We start from the raw sequence: 17,218 nt of genomic DNA, 5'->3' as shown, positions 1-17,218 counted from the left end.
TGTCTAATTTTATATTATTAAAATAAATTAAACAAAAATGATGAAAGATAAAAAAATAGTTACAAAATCTTTATTATTCGAAATCATTAATTGCAATATATATTTTAATCATATTACGTAATTCTGTAACTTTCGTTTTAGGAAAGAATGAAACTATCATTTTATATATTAATAATTAGTTTATGATTAGTTTAATAAAAAAGTATAGTATATGTTTATATGAATTAATTTAATTTTCTAATGATTTTAATAATCATTATAATGATCACATGTGTATAGTTAAAAGATTCTAATAGTTATAGTTAATATATAGGGGATGTTGACTGCTATGTTAGGAAACAGAAGTCATTCAATAAAAAGCTGTCTCTAGCCCAAAATTATGAGATAATACGGGTATTTTTATTTCACTGTTATAAAGTATACTAAAACATACAACCTAATGAAATACTTTTATAGAATCTAACGAATAGATATACAAAAAGTATATAGCTAAATTCTAATAGAATACATGTAGTTGAGGCGATCTATAATATAGTATGGTTGATTATAGTTGGAAATACAATCTTAAGAGTTAGTATAATTGAAACGAAAAGCTATGTGTATCTCTATTTTTCTGCGGATATAAATAGTATTGACACTTGGTTGTCTTTGTTCGACTGTCATTTTGAGTGTTTTATAATAGCACCATCCATGTGTCATGTGTGAGCCATTTGGGGTTGGTACTGTCCAAACAATGTTTGGCCTTTAGTCAACCCGATCAAATCTAGAGTTAAAGTCGAAAAGATTATTAGACTGATTGTTTTTTTTTCAAATGATCAACTATTATGATGTAATCAAAATGGTTTGGTTTGGGGCTAATCTATTAAGAATGACTTGTGGTATGCACGCTTTTCTTTGGTTGACATAGAGGAAATTTCATTACATGCCTTTTTTGAACAGGTCAAGAACAAAAGCCACGCACATGGATTGAAAACGATATTTCACCTAAACTAGATATTTGGGCATTATAGGCTTAAGTTGCAAGTTTATGAGAAACAATTATCAATTAACACAACTCCTATTACTAACATATACACATGTGAAATCAATGTTGGTGTTTTTGCTGCCAACATCTATGTTTTTTATGTCAGATGTCACAATACACAGAATAATATTACTTGCAGGTGAAACTCATTAATCGGTGAATCATGACAAAACAGCCGAGTTTGAGTTTTACTTTGACGAGGTTTTCTTGTACAGCAAGAAATATAAACCCACGAGTGGCAGAAACTTAATTAAAGCATGCCCATGCGTGTAAATTTAGACATAAATCTTAAGTGGCCCCGTTCCTAATCGGAGTTGATTTCAAGAAAATGAAGACAGTATAAGCAGAGGCTGATCAATGTTAACTATCTCCTGTAGAGCCAATATCAGTTGATTCTTATCCTCTTCACTCTTTGATCCTTCCAACTTGACCAGTTCTAAGTTCCTTGGTACTCTTGCATGATTGCTCCCATAGTCAATATCAACACTCGTTTCTTCCTTTGAACTATAAGTATTTGAATCGATCTTCAAAAAAACCATATAGAAGTTGTTAGAATAGAAGTACTCAAAAGACGTGAACTGACAAATACTTTAGGTGCTTGACACTTACGGTAATGAAGATGCGCTCGACAGAAGGACAAAGTTTAAGAAAAGAGATTAGTGAATTGGTATTTTCTTGTTTCATCGAGTTATCAATCCACCGCAACTCATGTAACTTGTAGAATTTGAATGATGTCCAAGAAGAGGATATAGATGGTTTGATTAGTTCCTATAAACAAAAACAGTAATATATAACTCTCAAAAGCATGTTCTAATCTCAGAAAATGAAATAAATGTGGTATAACCCTATTTTCAAAAATGAAATGCATGATAAATATAACTTTTAATCTTAAGACTAAAAGATATAGATATTATCTTTGTTACCTCGAACATCCATCTACAAAGTGTAAGAGATTGAGAATTCTTGATGATCAGCAAGAGAGGACCGATGTCTAAATCATTGTTGCAATATCTTGGGCCTTGTCTTACGTCGAAAACCGCATTGGTCAAGTTAAAATGTTCGTGGATCTTGATCGTAGGTAGAAACCCTTGGTAATGAAGAGTTTTAAGCTTAGATGATCTTATATCGAGACATCTCAGCTTCGGGCAACCCGAGATCGACAAGTGAATAAGCTTAGTTGGTGAATCTATAGTGAGAGAAGTCAACCCTTTGCAACCACAAATCTTGAGGTTCTCAAGGGAAGAAAAATCCAACACCATGGAGGAAACGACCTCGTGTGTTAACGAATACACCGAGTCTAAACAAAGCTTCTTCACCAAGAAACCTCTCGACTCGACACGTCTTGGGATATGATCGTTAGTCTCAATACGCCAGCAGAAGCTATCTTCTTCATTGGAACCATCAGAGAAGAAGAAACTCATATGCATGACGTTATTAGGTGCGAGGATGGTTGACACGAAGGTTGACTTGTCGAGGTGTAACTCCAGCTTCCGAGTGTTTTTAGACGGAACATGTTCGTCGAAGTTGTGGATGAAGCGAGAGATTGACTCGATGGAGCCGTTATGGGTGTGTGCAACGAGTAAGGCTTGGTTCCAAACGGACCTAAACCGTGTGGAGACGAAAGGGGTTAGTCTTGCGGAGTCGAAAGGGAGGAAGCTGATGATGTAGAGGAGAAGCTCTAGTGGTAAGCTAGAGATGATGTCTGGTTTTTGTTCAGACATGGTGATTGTATTTTGAATTATTTGAATTTTGTGAATGGGTTTTGAAGAAGTACTTTTATGGTCCGTACGGGTTTTGGTTTATATAAATCTGGATATCTCTGGCGTAGATCATGCTCCTTTTGTTGTTGGACACACTTCATTAGTTTTATATATTGTATATGTTCTTTTCTTATTATAAAAATGCTCATACGGACGTACAATAGATGTCCTCATTATACGTATTTCAACATACTTCCTGAATTTTGATACCAATAAACGTACATCTAATGATGTCATACGTACTTCAGTATCCTGTTTCGGAGCAATCTAAATATTTAACCGGCGTATTGAAGCTAACGTAACTCAGCCTAACTAAATTAAAAGTAGTAAAATGTATGTTCCAACACTTCTAAGCTTGTCCTACCAATGATTTAGCAATTAGGACGAATATATGCTGCACATTTATTCCTGATCCTTGAAAAAGACTCTTAAGGATAATATTAAAAATCTAGGCATTTGTTTGCTGATATTTCAATATATTTTAGATAAACATATACAGTGTATATAGACTACATGTTTTTTCATGCTCTTTCATCTAGTAGTTTTGATTCATGCCAATGCTAGACTATTCCCTCTAATACAGTATACAATTTGGTAATATCATATTCAAATATATTAACAGTGTAACAAACTTAAAGTATATCTCTCATTAATTAATGAATGTACATTGGAGTATATATATAAGTATGGTTAGTGATATTAACACGTGTATTATGTACACCTATCTATATCTAATACACCCACCTCAGGCCTTGAAACTCAAGTAGGATCTGGAGTAAAAAGGCTTGACACAGACATTATGTTCAAGAGGAAATGAAAGGGACCAGGATGCAGAGCTTTCGTGAAGATATCAGCGTGTTGGTTCGAGCTCGAGACATGATGCAAGGTGAGAAAGCTACGGTTAACCTGATCACGTACAGTGTGACAATCGACCTCAATGTGTTTGGTACGTTCGTGAAAGACGGGGTTAGTCGCAATGTGCATCGCCGATTTGTTATCACAGAAGAGTTTAGCACCAGCCGTAACTGTAACACGAAGATCAGTCAACAACTGTTGTAGCCAAATGAGCTCACAAGTCGTCAACGCCATGCTTTTGTACTCTGCTTCAGTGCTGCTGCGACTAACCGTACATTGTTTCTTGGACTTCCAACTAATGAGAGAAGAACCAAGGTATACACAAAAACCAGTCACCGAACGACGAGTATCCAGACAAGTAGCCCAATCTGCATCAGAGAACGCGTTCAAGCATAGATCAATATCTGCAGCGTAGAAGAGACCTTGGCCTGGATTAGACTTCAGGTAGCGCATAACATGATGAGCAACTTTAAGATGAACATCAGTTGGTGCATAGAGGAACTGGCTGAGACGATGGACAGCAAAAGTGATATCCGGTCGAGTGATGGTGAGATAAAGCAAACGCCCTATGAGTTCTCTGTAAGAGGTAATATCTTCCAAAGGTTTCCCTGTGTCAGAACTCATAGGCAAGGTCAGATCAAGAGGAACATCACAAGGTTTGGAAGCAAGAAAGCCAGTATCAGCAAGTAGATCCAAAGCATATTTGCGCTGTGAAACAGAGATACCGGTAGAGTTGCGTGCTATTTCCAATCCGAGAAAGAAACGTGCTTGTCCTAAGTCCTTGATCTTGAAAGCTTGATGAAGAGCACCCTTAAGAGACTGCACAGCTTCTTCATCATTGCTGGCTATCAAGATATCATCCACATAAACAAGAACCGCAGTGAAGGAAGAACCCACCATCTTGACAAACAATGAATGATCACCAGGAGATTGCTCATAACCAGCCTTCAACAAAACCGAGGAAAAATAAGTGTACCATTGACGAGAGGGTTGTTTCAATCCATAAATGGATTTATGAAGGCGGCAAACAGGATTTGGAGGAAGAACTTCACCCGGAGCAGGAGTATATCCCAAAGGTAAGCTCATATAAATCTCTTCCTCAAGATCACTATGCAAAAATGCATTAGTAACATCCATCTGAGATAGAGACCATCCATTCCTTGCAGCAAGAGCTAACAACAGCTTGACACTAGTCATCTTTGCAACCGGTGAGAAGGTATCAGTATAATCGACACCTTCTTGTTGAGTAAAGCCTTGAGCCACTAAGCGAGCTCGTGGTCTTTCAACCGTTCCATCGGCGTTGTACTTAAGAACATATACCCAACGACACCCAACTATGTTCTTGCCAGGAGGCAAAGAAACAATAGTATACGTCTTATTAGTATTCATACCAGCAAACTCTACTCCCATTGCATCTTTCCACATGTCAGATGTGATAGCCTGTCTAAAATTACTTGGTATTGTCTCAGTAGAAACAAAGAGAACAATAGACTGAAAAGCAGGTGAAAGTTTGGAATAAGAAAGAACAGAGGAAATGGGATATAGAGGAGTAGCATAAGAGCTGGCTTTTTCTGGTGAATGACGAGCAAGGGAACAATGGTAATCAGATAAGTAACTGGGAGTTTTACCTGTACGCCGAGGTCTGGCACCTGAAGGAGCCACTGATGATGTCCCTGGTATGACATGAACTGAAGAATTTGTGGCACTAGGGACAAATGATGCAGTACTAGAAAGAGAAGGTAAAGGAATCATGTTATCAAGAACAACAGGAGTTGATACAGGAAGAATGACTTTAGCAAACAAATCATCAAGTTGAGAAGATGCAGTTTTATAAGGAAACTCAGTTTCATGAAAAACCACATTCCTAGAAATGGAGATAATATTTGTGTCTAAGTCTAATACCCTGTAACCTTTGTAGCCAGTCGCATATCCAAGGAAAACACAAGAGTCTGCACGTTTAGAAAACTTATGTCTATCCTTCAGATGAGTTGAAACATAGCAGAGACATCCAAAAACCTTAAGACTAGAGTAATCAGGTTGTTTCTTTAGCAATAGTTCATAAGGTGATTTGTTATTCAACAAAGGAGAAGGTAATCTATTGATAAGAAATACCGCAGTTTGAATACAATCAACCCAATAAACCAATGGTAAATGACTTTGAAACAACAAAGCTCTAGCTACATTCAAAATGTGTTGGTGTTTTTGTTCAACTACCGAGTTTTGCTGAGGAGTATAAGCACAAGAAAACTGATGAGTAATGCCATGTTCACGAAGCAAAGGACCAAAGTGTAACTCAGGAGCATTATCACTTCGAATAGATTTGATATTAGTTTGGTATTGAGTCTGAACAAGTTTAATAAAAGAAGACATTATAGTTGAAGCATCGCTTTTATTACGTAACATATAAGTCCAAGTAACGCGTGTACAATCATCAACAATGGTAAGAAAGCACCTAAAACCATCAATAGATTCAACAGAAAAGGGACCCCAAATATCTATGTGAATGAGATCAAAAGATGAAGATAACAAGTTGTTATTGGAAACAAAAGGTAACCTTTTCTGTTTAGCTAAAGGGCATACATGACATGACTCAAGAGAACTAGACTTAAGCAAATGAATAGTACCAGATAAAAGTTTCAACTTGTCTTGAGAAGGATGTCCTAAACGCATATGCCATAGATCTTCATCAGTACGTAAGGTTCCACAGAATGCAAGAAAAGCAGTAACATCAACGTTCAATATGTAAAGATTGCGAATAAGAGAACCTTCACCAATCTTCAAGACCTGAGTATGGTCATGTATAAAGCAAGAACCAGGATAAAAATTAGCAGAACAATTATCACGATTCAATAAGGTACTCACACTCAGAAGGTTGAAGCAAAAAGAAGGAACATAAAGAACATCATGTAAAACTAGTTTGTCAGACAAGTAAACAGTGCCATTATGCGTAATGATTTCCCTAGTGCCATTTGGTAATGATACCGTCATACCAGTAACATATAAGTAGCACCAAAAAATAACAGATCAGAGCATACATGAGTTGTAGCTCCACTGTCAATTATCCAAGCACCATTAGGGATAGTATGTGTAAGAGATGAAAGGGGTTGATGTTGAAATGTAAGGGCATGGTTTTCAAAACGTAAACTTGTGGAAGGAAAAGGGACAATACCAGAAGATGAATTAACATGCATCACACCATGAGCAATGATAGTCGGATGCAAAGAAGCAAAGTTAACAGCAGAATCTGTAGGACGTACATGCTTCTGAAGTTGTTGTCAACTGATTAACCTGATCTTGATTGAACTGAGAAAGATCGAGGGCTGAAGCTGACACATTGTTCTGAATATGAGCAACAATATTTCCTTGAGTAGAATGCTGAGAAGAATGAAGGTGAGGCTATTGTTGAGTAGACTAGCCACTGGATTGTTGTCCACTCTGTCCCGAGCTGCGACCACGAGAAGAATTGGTGTGATATAGCTTATGACCAGGTGGATAACCGTGTAGCTTAAAGCATTTCTGAACAATGTGACCTGCCAAATCACAGTGAGTACAGACAGGTGGTTGCTTTTGACGATAAGCAACGGCTGCAGCAAAAGAAGCACTGTCTATCGGCTCTGAATACTGAGGTTGAGCTTGAGCAGAGGCGTGGAAGACAACATTATCAGGATTCAAGGAAGGCCTGAGCAACTTTTGTCTCTCATTTTGAGCAACCATGTTGAAAGCTTCTTCAATAGAAGGAATTGGTTTAAGCATCAAGATGTGTCTTCTTGTAGAATCATACGCTTCATTAAGCCCCATCAAAAACTTGGTAACTCGACTCCGTTGTTGAAGCTTCTCCCAAGATAGAGCTGCATTACATTCACACTTTCCACACGTACATAGAGGAAGGTCAACATAGTTTTGATACTCTTCCCACAATGTTACCAATTCCGTGTAGTATGTGCTCACATCAGAAGATCCCTGCTGAATATTACTCAATCTTTGTTCAATCTCAAAGATCCTAGGTGCATCATCGTGCTTAAACCTAGTCATCAAGTTCTTCCATATCGATTCAGCAGTAGACATAAAGAGCAAACTCTGACCTATCTTCTTGGATACAGAGTTAATCAACCAAGTCGATACCATGTCGTTACAGCGAGACCAAGCACCTGAATCACGGTGATCAGAAGAAGGTTGAGGAATCGTACCATCGATGAACCCCAATTTGTTGCGAACGTTGAGCGCCATTCGAACCGAGCGTCGCCAAGCGTGAAACTCAGCACCGGAAGAAAGGCGATCGGAAACAAGAGTCAATCCAGCATGATCAGAGTTGTGGAGAAATAACGGATTGTTGTAATGATCGATCGGAGTTGAAATCGGAGCTTGATTAGCCGCCGTCGAAGTCATCGGAGCTCAGATCGAGAACGAAACAAAAATCCGAATGATAATCACCACCGAGAGGAAATCAAGAAAATCACGAACAAGAGATATCCAGAGATGAAGATAATCAACGAGAATTTGACGAATCGAGGCACTCATGAGATGGAATCGAAGCTCGCAAGGTCAAGAAGCCGTAGAAAATGGCAGAAGCTATCGCTTTTTCTCTGATACCATATTAACAGTGTAACAAACTTAAAGTATATCTCTCATTAATTAATGAATGAATGTACATGGAAGTATATATACAAGTATGGTTAGTGATATTAACACGTGTATTATGTACACCTATCTATATCTAATAAAATATTATAGTCCAACTTCAATTAATCATGCTCTTTCTGTTAATCAACCACGCATTTATATCAGAAAAAACAACTCTTGGCTTAGTTTTTTCAAATGGTTGTCTCACGAATTCATTTTTTAATAATTCCATAAACCAATCAATTTCTTGCTTTTCCTTAAATACCGGTTTCATAATCATTTACCGTTTTTCCAAAGGAGTATTGGGCTTCTGTCGTTTTACTGGGCTTGGGCCGCTGCAGTGGGTTTGATGTATCAAGGCGCTTCCACTTTCAATGCGTCGGTTTAAGAAAGAAAAAAGAAAGCGAAGAGTTAACGAAGAAACTAGAAAGGGTTTTAATGGCGAGCTTCGACCTGAAGACGATAGTCAAGGACAAGAGATTCTGGGCAGCTTCCTTCCTCATCGCCTGGGCTGCTGGTCTCCAGGTGATTCATTCCCTCAGTTTCCTTTTCCAATTTACAAATAGATCACACGAATTGTTTGATTCTGGAAGCTCAAATCTTGATTTGAAACGTTATGTAATTGAATCTCAGGGGCACATGATGTGGCTGCAGAGGCAAGATTCATTTAAGCAAAAATTCGGAACGATCGATGAAGAAAACCAGAAATGATTCATCCATTTGTTTTTTTTTTTTTTAATATTTCATCAAATGTCATATGGTTAAGTAAACATAAGTTGTCATCTTCTTCTTCTTCATACTGGCGATTAGTTTGTGCTTTGGGCAAGACTCCAAATCGAATGTGGTCTCTATGTAATTTTAAGACCAAATTTCAAGAACTCCAGCCAGAAATATATAGGCTGGTTTCTCTTGTAATTGCATGTTAAGAATCATGTATTATGGTCTCTCAACGGCTAAGCCTTTCCTTAGATCAAATCTCAACGATGAATGTTATTGGGGGCATTATCAAAATTATTTAAGGAACCAACCGGGCCATGAAAAACACTATCTAAATTTTAAATGGAATTTTTAAAAATCATCCGGGGCATCTGCCCAACCCTTTGACTACGTGGCTCCGCCACTGAGAGCAACTAAATTTTTCGAACTGCAAAATGAAACTTCATAATCAATTAATAAACAGAAATAATTGCACTCCGATTCCTATCAGAAATGTTGCTCAATAACACGGGCATTACATTACTCAGCTAGAACAACAACACAGAAAGCAACGCAACCGATCGAAAAAAATTCCTTAAACAGCTAGAATGTCGAGGTTAAAATATTCTACTGGGTTGGATTTATGTTGGGTTTTAATGGGTTTGTCCTATGGACTCGGCCCATTACACTAAATCTAATGTGGATTAGCGTTATCACACAGAACGAAGTAAAATCCTCGAGATGAGCATATATGAATAAGAAATATAATTCTCAATGGATTAATTGGCTCCATCCGCTGTAACCTTATTTAATCATCTCCTTTATCTACTTTCTTTTACTTTTTGTTTTCAGTTTTCCTTTACTTTATTCAACTTTCCGCTGTTCTGACTAAGTTTTCTTAATTTTCTGTTGTTCTGACTTTGTTTTTTTTAACTATTTCTCGTACTTTACATACGTCAATGTCAAGTACGATGGAGAAAGGATCTTGAAATGACAAACTCATCAGAATATTCCAACAAAACAACACCATACATTGAATGCTCTGAAGCTTTTTGCCATTTCATTACAAAAGCTGTCACGTTCAAGTACACAATTTTTTTTCTTGCACAGATGCTTTTCTTATGTGGCGATTAGAAATCGCAACAAACAAGAACCATAGTTTCAAAAAGAAACAAACAAACAAAAACCTCTAAAACACGTCCCATATAATGCTGATTTGATGCTGCTCCATTACCCACCAGCGCATTACATTACGCTCACGCTCGATCGTGCTCTAAAGCATTACCTTTCAATAACTTTTATGGAGATTAAGATTACGTATGAAAAGAAAACAACATAAAGCAATTGTTTATGTTACATAAGTATACTTGTTGGAGATTTCTTGGCCAGGTGTTGGAAAAAATACGTAGGAAACCCACAAGAGTTTGAAGATGTGTTACATAATTCAAAAACTCAAACGCACCATATATTAATTATTCATTCGTTAAAAGGTACTTTTATTAGTGCAAAACATTTCATATTATTATAGCCGGATACAAAATTTAACAAAGCCAAAATTAGCATCAAAATAACATCACTCTTGAATCTACCAATCAGTACCGATCCGGAAACTGGAAATCGGACTCATTGTTTACAATTATTATATTTCATAATCAACGTTAGTGCTTTGTTTACTTTAGACTGAATCATTGGTGGTAGACCTCAAGATCACAACATTTGCATCCATTGTGTCCTTATCTGCGTTAGCTTTCGACGAGAATGACACAACTTGTATATTACTAAGTGGGAGCTCCTTGTCCGTGTCTGAAAACGAATTAGCTGGTTCGTCTTTGCTTTTGCCCCACAAAACGGAATAGAGCCCAAGAACTATCACTATTGCTCCAAGAATCCTACAAATATTATTTAGATATATGGTTAGATGATTCATATTTTGAAAAAAACATTAATTATTTTCAAGATCTTCAAAAGCATACGTACCTTCCAAGGTACATAACCTCAGAAAGAATTATAGAACCCAAAATCGCAACAATGACCATGCTTAGTGGATTAAAGGCAGTCACAAACACCGGTCCTCGAGTTTTCATTATTACTCCTTGAACGTAGTAACCAACACCTGAACATATTATCCCCTGCATCATATCACAGTAAGATCATTTAGTTTAATTTGTATATAACAAAAATAAACCCTAGATTATATATTAGTATATCAAATGCTCACCCCATAAATAGCAGCTAGCAATTTGGAATCTAATTGGATGGCCCAAGCAGAAGGGTTTCCCCTTTCAATGAAAAGTGCCACAATAGTGCTTTCAATAGACCCCATTAAGCATATTAAAGCTGTCAAGGATAGCTCCACCGGGTACGATTTAAGCGTGATCGCCTGCACATAACCAAATCATTAATTAGTGGTTCAATATAACCGGTTTCTAATATGTAGAATCTTGGTCTTTAAAGTTACCTGGAGATTGACAAAACCGGCCCAACAGATGCAACCGGTAGCAATGAGAAGTGCGCCTTTGGTAAGATCTTGTTTGACACCAAGATTTGATGAGTCTTGATGGTTGTCGCTAGGATGAGCCCAAGGCAAAGGAATTAAAGGTCCTTTCACAACAGTCATAAGCATTGCTCCACCAACTGTCACAACTGTCCCTAGAATCTTGGCTTGGCTGTGTATTTTCCTGATGTCAACCTTCTCAAGTCTACACATTAAAATATATTGATCCTTTAGACCAAAAAACTTTAAACTGGAGAGAAACATAAACCACAGCAAACGAAACAAAACTGTGTTTACCGACCTGAAGATCCATGCCATAAGAAAGGCAAAGGCTGGAAGAACGTTGGTCATTGCAGCTGTGAAAGTCGCGGAAGTGTACTTCATACCAGTGTAGTATAAGTTCTGATCAATTGTTGGTCTATAAACACATAAGAAATCAATATGTAAATGTTTAAAGTTAAAAACGGATGAACGAAATATAATTCAATTATTCTTACTCCAATAATCCGAGCAACAATATCTCGAAGAAGATGGGCAGCGTCATCTTTGGCCGTATTTTTCTGTTCATTTCAAAATCACATTAAACTAAGATAATCAGAAAGCATATTTTTGTAGCTAGAACAAATCATCTTATAATTTTTGTAAAGCATACGTAGACATGATACAAATACGTACTTACGTATACTATACGTAAACGTATACATGCACATGCATGACCATAATACAATTTTAAGTATGCTAAATGAAAATACTATACCTATCCAAGAAAAAGGCAAATGGAGCAATGAAAATAGTTGCGACGATATGACGATATGCAGCTAGAACGTGAGGGCTCATGCCTCGATCCAGAGCGAACTTCGCTATGATCGATAGTCCAGCGTATCCGAATTGTAGAGAAACAACAGTTAGGAATGGCTTCCATGTGTTTAGAGCCATATCTCTACGCACTTTGGTATTAAGTGAGAAATAGGAAATATGATGTAAGAAACTAAAGAGCTGATGGAGAAATGTGGGAGAGTATGAGGTTGGTTTTATAGGTCAGTTTTTAGGGTTTCGTATTATTTTCCATGTGAATTTAAAAGTTAAAATCTGACTTTTGGGTTAGGATGAATTCTAGGGATTCCACTTAGTAATGCAAGTCTAACAGTAATAAAATATTAAACATGCTTTAGATGTTATCCAGAATTATAATAAGCACATACATAATCATATAAGTAACTTGGTGGTCGTGATGATGATGAAAACATCAACTCAAATTGTTATAAAATTAAAATATTGCGGGTTGGTTTTGTGTTTCAAAGGAAGCTGAGTACTTCTCACTGGATTCAAAATACCATTGGATATTCCATAGACTTGTTTCCTACAAAAAATAGCATGCTTAATCCTTATCCGATTACGTACACTAAAAAAAATATCAAGTTGTCCACATACTTTAGTATCCAAAATTACTGTATGTCGTATAAATTATAATATATATAGCTGGTCCAATTCTAATGAGGCCTTTTGGAAGTAACAACCCAAAAACAAATCTGTGAGGACTTAGGCCCAAAGCGGACAATATCATACTAAGCGAGAGATTGGATATCTGGTGAGACATTTGCTCTAGTTGAGCGTCTGGCCTCCAGCACGGGCATCCGGTCTGGCTCTAGTAGAGCATCTGGCCCAGAAGTGCATATGGTCTGTCACAACAGATTGGTATCAGAGCCAAGGTTCTGTGGTCCTTGGTTTGAGGGGAGGATTGTCAGAATAAATAAAAAGGCAATCCACCTCCCACATCGGATATTAGACAGAATAAAGTCTAATATATATAGCTGGTCCAATTCCATTTAGTATGAGGCCTTTTGGGAGTAACGACCCAAAAACAAATCCGTGAGGGTTTAGGCCCAAAACGGACAATATCATAATAAGCGAGGGATTGGACATCTGTTGTGACGGGCCGAGTTCGGGTCAGTTTTTGTATCACCTCATAGAACTCATAAAGTAATCTTATATCATTCGGATTCGGGTTATATCGGATCAGTTCGGATATACCTGAAATAAAACCTAAAATTTAAAAGTAAAACATAAGAAATATATATTTGTTTATAGATAATTAAATATTTAAGGTAGTTATTTAAATTTTAAATACTTATTGTTAGATAACATATCAAAATAAATATGAAATTGAATATTTGAAGTATATATTCATGTTTCATATAATTATATTGTATATTATTTTGGACATTCGGATCGGTTTCTTCGGATATTTTTCAGATTTTTCGGTTTTTTCGGTTTTTCGGGTTACCCGTTCGGATGCGGTTAATAACACTTCGGGTTCAGATATGTTTTGTACCACCTTACTAGACCCATTCAGATATTTTTTACATTTCGAACCGGATACGAATCGGGTTTTTCGGTTCGGGTTCGGTTCGGATTTCGGGTTACAGATATTATGTCCATGCCTATATCGATTCTTACCAAAAGAAATGATATATATATATATATATATATATATATATATATATATATATAATGTCCAGAAAGATAATGTAACGTTCTTCGCCACTAAATTTCTATATCCATTTGCTCGGTTTGTGGGTTCTATCATCTAGACGATGGTCGTTTCATTAATTTTTTTGTAGACTTGCAAATTTTGCTTACTAACTCTAATTATTCAACCGCTCAGACATCCATCCCCTTCTCTTACCTACTTTGGCTCCATATAATTTTTTGTGCTTTAATCTTAATCATACGGTATTGAGGATCATTTTTGATATGTTATCTATCTTTTTACTTTTCCAATTTAAACGCGTTTAAATTTGTAGTTTTTTTCTAGATGTGCATTCAGAAAGATAAGTAAAGTTTAATGACATAAGTAGCAGAATCTATTTTATTAAACCTTTGATTATACATCAGAAACTGAAATTGAGATGTTACATATATAAGGAGTCATCAAAAAAGGGTGCCCAGCGAATATTATATTTAGCCAACAAATGGGGATAGTGAGATTCTATTGCAAAACACAAGTGGATCCGTGTAGATTACAACGAATTATTGAACCCACGAAATTAAAAATAACTTCAATCAAGCTGGAAATATAATTAGAAATGTGAATACATGTCCACATAGCACATATAAATAGAAAAAGCATAATGCGTCCGAATCGGATCATATGTGGAAGAATGATAACAAAACAACTTTTGGCAAACGTCGTGGTTGATAATTTTTTGGCAGTTTATGTGATTCTTCCCACCTGGAACCTCTATCTCTACGTAGAACAATAATAGTAATAATTAGGGAATATACCTGACGAATTCCACAAAGTTTAATTCCCGACAGCCTAACTAAGTGTGTATATCGTAGGCATAACATGTTATGCGGTGAACCGTCCCTGACGAAATATATTCCCCATCTTCAGTGTAATATGTTAAGACTTTTTGTTTTATTTTGTACCTTAACCTGTTCCAAATATACGATTTGTCATGAAAATGATGGTTGTTGATGACTTTCAAATCTAAATACGTTCCTAATACCTTATGTGCAAGTTAAAACTTTCTATAATTGTGATATATCATATATCATGCGTGAATACATATCATGATCCTTTTTAAGATATTGAATCAATGAACTTACACATAAAATGTAAGAAGGTGGAGTGGATATGTTGTTCTCCCCCACCATGTTGGACAAATTTGGCAAGCTGAGTCGTCATCGAATCAGCTTAGCTGAATTTTTGAAGTAGCGGATGCATCATCATTGATTTGATACTTGATTCGTAATAGATAACTTATTGAGATATACTATGTATATTCTCCATATCTTTCCATATATCTTCTTGTGTATATTGTTTTTTTTTGTTGATAACATTGTACGATATATATATTGGCGTGAGCCGGTGGAATAAGACAAGAACCTTGAAACCTAATTTGTCATGGTATCAGAGCTTGAAAACCCTAAAGAGTGTTTTTGATTTTTTATTTATTTGAATACTGATTCATCTTGCAATCGCAAGGGAATCCCTCTCTCTTTGTTTAGATTGAACTCTGTTTCTAAGTAACCAGAACAGAGCATCTTGATACTCAACACGATGGCACTTGCAACGAACAACAGCGATCAAAAATACAAGACAATCACCCCATATGATCTCAGCGCCAATGATAATCCTGGTGCAGTTATTTCGCAGCCGCTACTCAACGGTTCGAACTATGATGAATGGGCCATTAACTTCCGTATGGCGCTTAGCTCACGGAAGAAATTTGGTTTTCTGGATGGCAGTATACCGAAGCCAGCAGCAGAATCCACATATCTCGAAGACTGGACAGCAAATAATCACTTACTTGTAGGATGGATCAGGCAAACAATCGACCCAAAACTCAGATCGTCTATCTCTACAAGGGAAGTGGCCAAGGACTTGTGGGATATCATTAAGAAGCGATTCTCACTGAAGAGTGGAGAACGCGTGCAACAGCTTCGGAACTCACTTGCAACCTGTAAACAAAACGGTTCAACAGTAGATGACTACTTTGGACGCCTGACTCGACTCTGGGATGGCATAGCAGAGTGTATGAATTCAAAAATCTGCATGTAACAAATGTGAGTGTGATCTTAACACAGCACATGAAAAGGAGAAGGAGATTTTGCGTGTCCATGATTTTCTATCCAGGCTGGATGATTCTGCTCATGGAGTGATCAGATCGCAGCTGTGTGCGATTACACCTCTTCCGGATTTGGATAGTGTGTATCAGACAATAACGCAAAATGAGACACTGCGATTGAACACAACAACAGAGGTTCCGGTTATGAGTTTTTCTACTCAAGCTGCTCCAAATCGGCGACCAGGTCCTGTGTACACGCATGATCTGGGAAAGCAGAGCTCTTTTGATTCTGCAGCAGTCAGAGGTGGACAAGGGACTCGTGATTCTCAGCGCCAATGTTCGGTGTGTGGGAAACCGGGTCATGATGCTGCTTCTTGTTTCAAAGTCATTGGCTATCCAGAATGGTGGGGTGAGAGATCAAAGAACAGGAGTGATAACCGTGGTGATAATCGAGCTTCATCGGCCGGACGTGGTCGAGGTTACATCCCAAGAGCTAATGTTACTCAAATCAATACGGCGGTAGCTGGACAAAGCACTGGACTGACTGACAATGATAGACAAGGTCTGAGTGGTCTATCAAATGAACAATGGGCGACTGTTCAAAAGCTGATCAATGCAGGAAAAGCTACTGCAAATCAAAGCGGTAAGATTAATGATATACACTGGGTTTTAGACACCGGCGCTGTGATAACCCGCCCTTTGGGATAAAATGGTCGAGAGAGCAAAAGTCAGAATCCAGAGCCAAGCTTTTGGGAATCAAAGCAATTGAAGGAATGTTAAGTTTTGATCACTTAAGACTTAACATGGATCGAAGAAAATAGAAGATTGGTCGAGCATCAACTTTGTGGTTGAGTCGCGGGCAATACAGATCGATCGGGAAATTTGAAGTACGAGAAGGTCGAAGAATGGATCGTGAGTGAAGCATGAGTTGAGATAAGCTGCTCTACCATTGTTAGAAATGTCTTAGATTGATCAGACGGCAGTTTTGGAAGAATCACATTTTTGAAGCACGACGGTTTAGAAGCTCGACGTTTTTGAAGATTGACGTTTCTTCATCGCGAAGTTTTCTCGGAATATCTTCGTATCAGTAAAATATTATTCTGAAGACATTATAAGTCGGAAGCAGGACGGGAATTAAGCAGGACGGGAAGCAAGCTCGACGGGATTGAAGCACGACGGGAAAACCCGAAGTTGG

General features: G+C 37.3%; 4 protein-coding genes across 4 annotated transcripts; 1 reads left to right on the top strand and 3 right to left on the bottom strand.

The window, feature by feature from the left end:
- Nucleotides 1-1,206: 1,206 nt before the first annotated feature.
- Nucleotides 1,207-2,775, bottom strand: LOC106341012 (F-box protein At2g39490). The gene is made up of 3 exons (XM_013779827.1): nucleotides 1,948-2,775; nucleotides 1,634-1,792; nucleotides 1,207-1,548 (listed from the first exon to the last, which is right to left on the bottom strand). The coding sequence occupies exons 1-3, from the start codon at nucleotides 2,743-2,745 to the stop codon at nucleotides 1,345-1,347; spliced, it is 1,161 nt and encodes a 386-aa protein (XP_013635281.1). The 5' UTR covers nucleotides 2,746-2,775; the 3' UTR covers nucleotides 1,207-1,344.
- A 4,275-nt stretch (nucleotides 2,776-7,050) lies between these two features.
- Nucleotides 7,051-8,025, bottom strand: LOC106337911. The gene has a single exon (XM_013777012.1). The coding sequence runs from the start codon at nucleotides 8,023-8,025 to the stop codon at nucleotides 7,051-7,053; it is 975 nt and encodes a 324-aa protein (XP_013632466.1).
- Nucleotides 8,026-8,669: 644 nt separating this feature from the next.
- Nucleotides 8,670-9,137, top strand: LOC106341029. The gene is made up of 2 exons (XM_013779846.1): nucleotides 8,670-8,784; nucleotides 8,893-9,137. The coding sequence occupies exons 1-2, from the start codon at nucleotides 8,698-8,700 to the stop codon at nucleotides 8,968-8,970; spliced, it is 165 nt and encodes a 54-aa protein (XP_013635300.1). The 5' UTR covers nucleotides 8,670-8,697; the 3' UTR covers nucleotides 8,971-9,137.
- A 1,317-nt stretch (nucleotides 9,138-10,454) lies between these two features.
- LOC106339866 (WAT1-related protein At2g39510-like) lies at nucleotides 10,455-12,444 on the bottom strand. The gene is made up of 7 exons (XM_013778731.1): nucleotides 12,207-12,444; nucleotides 11,947-12,009; nucleotides 11,751-11,867; nucleotides 11,414-11,654; nucleotides 11,174-11,335; nucleotides 10,933-11,084; nucleotides 10,455-10,844 (listed from the first exon to the last, which is right to left on the bottom strand). The coding sequence occupies exons 1-7, from the start codon at nucleotides 12,383-12,385 to the stop codon at nucleotides 10,631-10,633; spliced, it is 1,128 nt and encodes a 375-aa protein (XP_013634185.1). The 5' UTR covers nucleotides 12,386-12,444; the 3' UTR covers nucleotides 10,455-10,630.
- Between the last annotated feature and the right edge of the window lie 4,774 nt (nucleotides 12,445-17,218).

Source organism: Brassica oleracea, chromosome C4 (assembly GCF_000695525.1).
Source record: "Brassica oleracea var. oleracea cultivar TO1000 chromosome C4, BOL, whole genome shotgun sequence".
Classification (NCBI taxonomy): domain Eukaryota; kingdom Viridiplantae; phylum Streptophyta; class Magnoliopsida; order Brassicales; family Brassicaceae; genus Brassica; species Brassica oleracea.
This window is presented reverse-complemented; position numbering and strand designations above follow the sequence as displayed.